At 45.8% G+C, this 6,000-nt stretch overlaps 1 protein-coding gene across 1 annotated transcript; it reads right to left on the bottom strand.

Annotated features, from left to right (window-relative positions):
* Positions 1-899: 899 nt before the first annotated feature.
* On the bottom strand, positions 900-4,127 carry mafaa (MAF bZIP transcription factor Aa). Its single transcript, XM_069723112.1, has one exon. The coding sequence runs from the start codon at positions 4,043-4,045 to the stop codon at positions 3,113-3,115; it is 933 nt and encodes a 310-aa protein (XP_069579213.1). The 5' UTR covers positions 4,046-4,127; the 3' UTR covers positions 900-3,112.
* Positions 4,128-6,000: the final 1,873 nt, after the last annotated feature.

Raw genomic sequence — 6,000 nt, 5'->3', positions numbered from 1 at the left:
CCGCTGACAGGCGGCCGGAGCCGGGGCAGCGCGGTGGAGGAGAACCGCCTCCGCTGGTGGTCCTCTCTCTCTCTCTCTCTCACACACACACACACACACACACACACACACACACACACACACACACACACACACACACACACACACACACACACACACACACACACACACACACACACACACACACACACACACACACAAATCGGGAATTCTGGACTGAGATGTTCCCGATCAGAACAGACTCCGGTCCGGCTCCAGACTCCAGCGAGTTCCGGTACCGGAACTTCTGTCACCGCCTCTTGACAGCAGAAACACACAATCACAGCCGAGCGGAGTTTTTCTCTGTGGAATATTCAGGATTGAAAAACTGCCACGAGAAAATTAAAATAAAATCAGGGGAAAGATTAATTAAGGGTCAAATGCTGATTGGAAATTCAGAACAATTTTTTTACGCCTTTACGCATGAAAATAACAAGAGTAATAATAACTAAATACAATCCACGTTAACATCTTTATATTCAGATTTCAAGGCCCTCAAAATTATTTGCCATATTTTTATATCTAAATATATTTCAACAAGTAATATTTCATAATATATAATATTTTTTATTGATGGTTAAAAAAATGCTAAATCGCAACTTTTGACTCCAGAAAAATCATTTTTGATGTTTATTTCACAAATATGAACATTCAATAATTTAGTCAATAACCAAAGACTGAATTATGTTCGGGGTTTTAAATTTTTTTTTTTATCTCATCTGACCTGAAATAAACAAAAATAAAACTGGACCAGTTTCTGACATTTATAATCAATAATTTAGCGGCAGGAAGCCTTTTTTTTTTTTTTTTTTTTTTCAAAATAAAACCTACAGAAGAAGGAGGGCGGCAGCAGAGCGGCAGATTTGGGACAGAACTTTTTATTAAACATTATGAAAACAAGATTCTCAACAACGTTCCACTTTGTAGGTTTTTCACTTGTTGACACGTCAGGACACGTTCATTGAATAAATATAGAAATCATATGTACAGATATACATTTACAGCACTGTGCAGAAGTTTGTTTTTTTTAAATCTCCCTTGTATTTGTCACAATCTTTAATTTCACATTTGGGAAAAAAATTCTTCTAATTTGACGTTTAAAAAAAATAAAAATAAATAAATCGAATTGAAATAAAGAAAATTCACTGCAAGAAATTCGTTGTTCTGCCTGAATTCAAAATGAATAAAGATTAATTAGTAAATTGATCCCAAGAGTTTATTTAATGATTCTTGTTTTTGTTTATTTAGTTTTCCTAAAAAAGATCAGATATTTGAGCAGAAATAAATAAGAATAATTTCACGTTTATTTTCGAGTTGTTGGTTGTTGTTTTTTCTCTCCTCCGGCATTTTTGGACCTAAACGTTTTCATTTCCGGTGTCTCTTCCTGCACGTGTGGCCGTCCAACAGGTAATCGCTGCTGCAGCTTGGGACACTTCTGCACAATATTGCACATATATCTAGGCAGCAGAAAAAACACACGAACCGGAGAGGGCGGGGGTGGGGGGGGTGGGGGGGCATCTTGTTGACAGAATAAAGTTCAGCTCCACCAAAACCAGGCAAAGTCTCCTCTTCTCTTAACAATCAAGCGTCCTCCAATCAGACACCAGATCTCATTAAGACACCGGGACACCTGCAGGACAGAACCCGCCGGGCCTGGAAACGACTTCTCCACAAATATTTAAAGTAAAAAAAAAAAAAATCAATCATCAGGTTGGTGCATAGAGTTTTAGCAGCGAATGCAGTCCATCTAATTTACTTCTAACAGATCAAAGGTCCTATATGAGTAGAAAAGAAAAGGTTCGTCCAGTTGGATCTCTTCTTAGTGCAGTATAGGCTCGCCTTTGACATTACACATGTTCAGTAAAGGAGGAGGATAACCATAGACAGATTTGCATGCTGTAACATACAAACATTTTTGTATTAAGACATTTTGTCGAAGAATCCAAGCAACAAAAGCAGATTTCATTTTTAAAAAGAGAGAGAAGGTAAAATAACACAGGGAACTGGGTTGTTGTTGTTGTTGTTGTTGTTTTTCTTTCTCTACACATTATGTACAGGTGGAAATAAATACAGTCTAAAATCTGGCTCAGTTAATCTCTTTTTGTTGTTTTTTTTTGTCATGTTTTTTTCCTTTTTCTTTTTTTTTTAAAACAATAGAAAAATTGATTGAAAATAGCAGTTAAAGACGCATCATCCATGTTCTCGCAGTACAGCAGATTGTTTTTGCAGTTTTTTTTGTCCCGCAGTCTTTGCACCTCTCGGTGGTTTTTGTGTGTGTGGGGGGGACAATTTGGTGTCTTTTTCTTTTGCATACCCAGGCCTTACTGATGGGAGGGAGGGGGGTGGGGGGGGGAGGATGGAGGAAGAAAACCATGGGTCATGCTTGTGTGTGTGTGTGTGTGTGTGTGTGTGTGTGTGTGTGTGTGTGTGTGTGTGTGTGTGTGTGTGTGTGTGTGTGTGTGGGGGAGAGGGGGTGGCTGGAGGTTACCATACATGTCCTGCATGCAGGGTTGCAAGGGGTGGGGGTGGGGGGGGGCTATTAGACTTGCATTATTGAAAGGTCTCTTCTTCTACTGCATCACAGCCCAACAGTCTCTCCGGAGCAGCTGAGGGAGGCGGAGTATTGCTTCTTCTGCTTCTGTTTCAGTTCATTCAGACTTTTAAAAAAACAAACAAAAAAATGCATTCCTTGCATTCCTTGCCTCCCCCCCCCTCCGTCCCTCCCTCCCCCAAAGTTTTAAGACAAAAAAAAAAAAAAGTCATCTCTCAATGGATTAAACGTCAGATTGGTTCAGTAAGACTTCTGACTGTTGCACCAGTGATCCCATCATGTGCCCAGAAAAACATCTTTAAGACTAAAAAAAAAAAAGAAAAAAGGATTTTGCATCTCACGTTTAAGATGTTGAGTTTAGAAAAGTCTTTTTTTTCTGTCGCGGGAATAACTGTAAACAAAATACAAACGCAGAAAAATATAAATAAGTGTCAGAAGGGTGTTTACGTCGAGGGGAGGGGGCGGTGGTGGTGGTGGGGGGGGGGTTGTAATTCAGAGTCTGGATGCTACAAATCGTCCGTCTCACATGAAGAACTCGTTGGCCTGTTTCCCGGACGGATCTCTCGTGTTCGCGGGTCCGCCGGCATTGTAGGTCCGGCTGGCCAGCTTCTCATACTTCTCCTTGTATAGATCCCTCTCCTTGGCCAGGCGCGCCACGTCCTGCTTCAGCTGCTCCACCTGGCTCTGCAGCGTGCACTTCTCCGTCTCCAGCATGTGCCGCTGCTGCACGCGCTTGAAGCGGCAGGACTGCGCGTAGCCCCGGTTCTTCAGGGTGCGCCGCTTCTGCTTCAGGCGGATCACCTCCTCCTTGCTGAAGCCCCGCAGCTGCCGGTTGAGCTCGCGCACCGTCATGCTGACCAGCTGCTCGTCCGAGAAGCGGTCCTCCAGGCGCGCGTGGTGGCCGTGGTGGTGATGATGGTGGTGGTGGTGGCCCTGGTGGTGGTGGGCCGCCGAGGCCGTGGACAGGTCCTCCCCGACGTACTGCTGCCCGCGGAAGCCCTCGTAGGGTTGGTGGTGGTGGTGGTGGTGGTGCGCGTTGCCGATGAGGGCCTCCACCGCGTCCTCCGGGGTCAGGTTGAGCGCCTCCGGGTTGATGTGGTGCTGGTAGCTGGGGATCCAGTACAGGTCCTCCAGCTGAGGCTTGCCCGCGTTGCTGTGATTGTTGTTGCCGCTGCTGTTGTTGCTGCTGCCGCTGCTGTTGACGCCGCTGGGGAGGCCCTGGTTGGGCTGCGCGCCCGGGCTCGGGGCGCAGAAGCTGGGCGAGGAAGGCACGGAGGAGCAGGGTGTGCTGATCGGGGTGGAGGAGAGGGAGCCCGACGGGAGGCGGTGGCAGTAGCGGTCGGCCTCCGGAGGCTCCTTCTTCACCTCAAACTTCATCAAGTCGAAGTCGTTGACGTACTCGATGGCCAGAGGGCTGTTGGGCAGCTCTGCGCTCATGGCGAGGTCGGTTGCCATGTCAGTCCATGCGACGACTCCTGCCCTCACAGCCAAACCGACGGCGGGCAGCCCTCTCGGATACAGATTACGGAGAGGAATAAAAGCCTGTGTGTGTGTATATATATATATATATAATATATATATGTATATATATATATATATATATATATAAAGACACACGCACACGCCCGGTGCGTGGAGCTGCTGCAGGGCCGGCCGGGTGGAGGAACTTATTAAGGCTGCTCGCCCCTAAGACAACTTCTATTTATAGTGGCGTGAATATACGTATGCATGTAAATGAACTTGTACACCTGCCAGATCGCCTCTGCTCGACGCTCCTGTTGACAACTTATCCCAGGTCAAATGTACGCTTTAATACCAGGAGCCTCCCGGGGCGGCTGAAACTCGAGCCCGCTGAATTTGGAGACACCAACCTGTCTTGTCCTCGCTTCACCTCTGCAGCCCACGTTCCGCCGTGTAATTTTCTGTCCCCGGTTCCTGTTCGGTGAAGTAACCCCAAAAGATTTCGTCTCCCTCCGCTCGGTGCGTTACAAATATTTTCCAAGCATCCTTCTTCACCTCGCCGCTGTTTACAACTCGATCCTGAAGCTCCCAGGGCAGCGGGGCTGAAGTCACTGCAGCATGGCCCGGGTTTGAAACTTTCTCCCACAGTCAACACAGAGCTGGCGCGTGTGACCGTCACAGGGCGCTGCAGCGGGCGCGCGTAAAAGTGTGCCAACAGTCCCAAGGATCCAAAAACCGGAATGGCACGTGGCAGATGTTTTCAGAGACGAATCTGAAGTTGCAGGTAGTTGTCTTACTTGCAGGGGGAGTCTGGTCCTTGTTGTTGTGGTGGTCAGTCCCCGTGTGTTTAATTCAAGCAGCTTCTATACTTGCAAGGCTCGGTCCCCCTTCCACGCGCGCTTGTCCCCCCACCACGCCGGCTCCGTGCAGAGTTGACCTTACGTGTTGACTCGTGTGTGGAATTTTATACTAGAGGTGATAAATTCCAGTTGTTTTTTGTCTCTAACTGGCCCCCTTCAGACTGTTTCTCACGGCTCCACGGCGCAGCCACGCAGTGTCACTGAGGCGCTGGGAGGCAATCTGCACTTATAAAGGCAGCGTGGCCCTCCGACCCTCCCACACGGAGGTGCCACGGGCCAATGGGAGGAGATCACAGCCGCGCATTTGCATGCTCCCATAGCAGAAATAAAAAAAAAGCCTGTACAGTACAGTACATCCAGACAGAGGAGAGCCGAGCGGAGCCCCCTCTAGTGACCGAGCTGACGCTACTGCACGGCGGCGCCGTAAGACGAGAGCTCCGGGAGTTTCTCAGAAAAAAAAAAGAAAAAAGGTTTACTCGGAAACAGAGAAACACTTTGGACGTTTTAAAAAAAAGCCGGTTGTCATGTTATGTAATGAGGCTGTGCGCGTGGGGTCAGGTTAGCTATATGCATGTTTATATGGACCTTAAAGTCTATATTAGACTCTTAAAGGCTTTGATCTTATATAGTACTATGTTTGAAATATGTTTTTATCAAAATATAAAAATGTCTTGGGGATTCACAGGCTTTTTACGTTTCTTTGAGTTTTTAACTGCAAAATATAGAGTGAAATCTAATAATATAGTCAAATACTGTGTTAAAAGGTGTCTCAGATGCCCTTTAATCCCTAAAAAAAGGAAACCTCTTGATGTTAAAGTTAAATCAGAAACAAGCTGATGGGCTGCATGGAGACATTAAAATGACTGACTGGCAACAAAAGGGCAGAAAGAAAAACAGGAGATATGCAGCAAAAGACAGGATCAAAAAAACAAAAGCAATATAAAGTAAATATGGATGAAATTAGAAAATATACAGCAGGAAAATAAACTAGACGTTGAAGTCTCCCTGTGTGGTGCCTGTCAGCATAAATCAAACATAAAACTCTTATTTTAATGGATATAAAGAGAAAAAAATAAATAATAATAATAA

The sequence above is a fragment of the Brachyistius frenatus genome, unplaced genomic scaffold (assembly GCF_029030835.1).
Source record: "Brachyistius frenatus isolate BFR_SWC_R1_liver_20210118 unplaced genomic scaffold, ASM2903083v1 Contig_316, whole genome shotgun sequence".
In the NCBI taxonomy this organism is placed as follows: Eukaryota; Metazoa; Chordata; class Actinopteri; family Embiotocidae; genus Brachyistius; species Brachyistius frenatus.
Note: the sequence above shows the minus strand (reverse complement) of the source record. Positions and strands in the feature narration are given on the sequence as shown.

Bases quoted from the DNA above. Each gene is read 5' to 3' on its own strand.
- mafaa (XM_069723112.1), bottom strand. From the start codon at position 4,045: ATGGCAACCGACCTCGCCATGAGCGCAGAGCTGCCCAACAGCCCTCTG.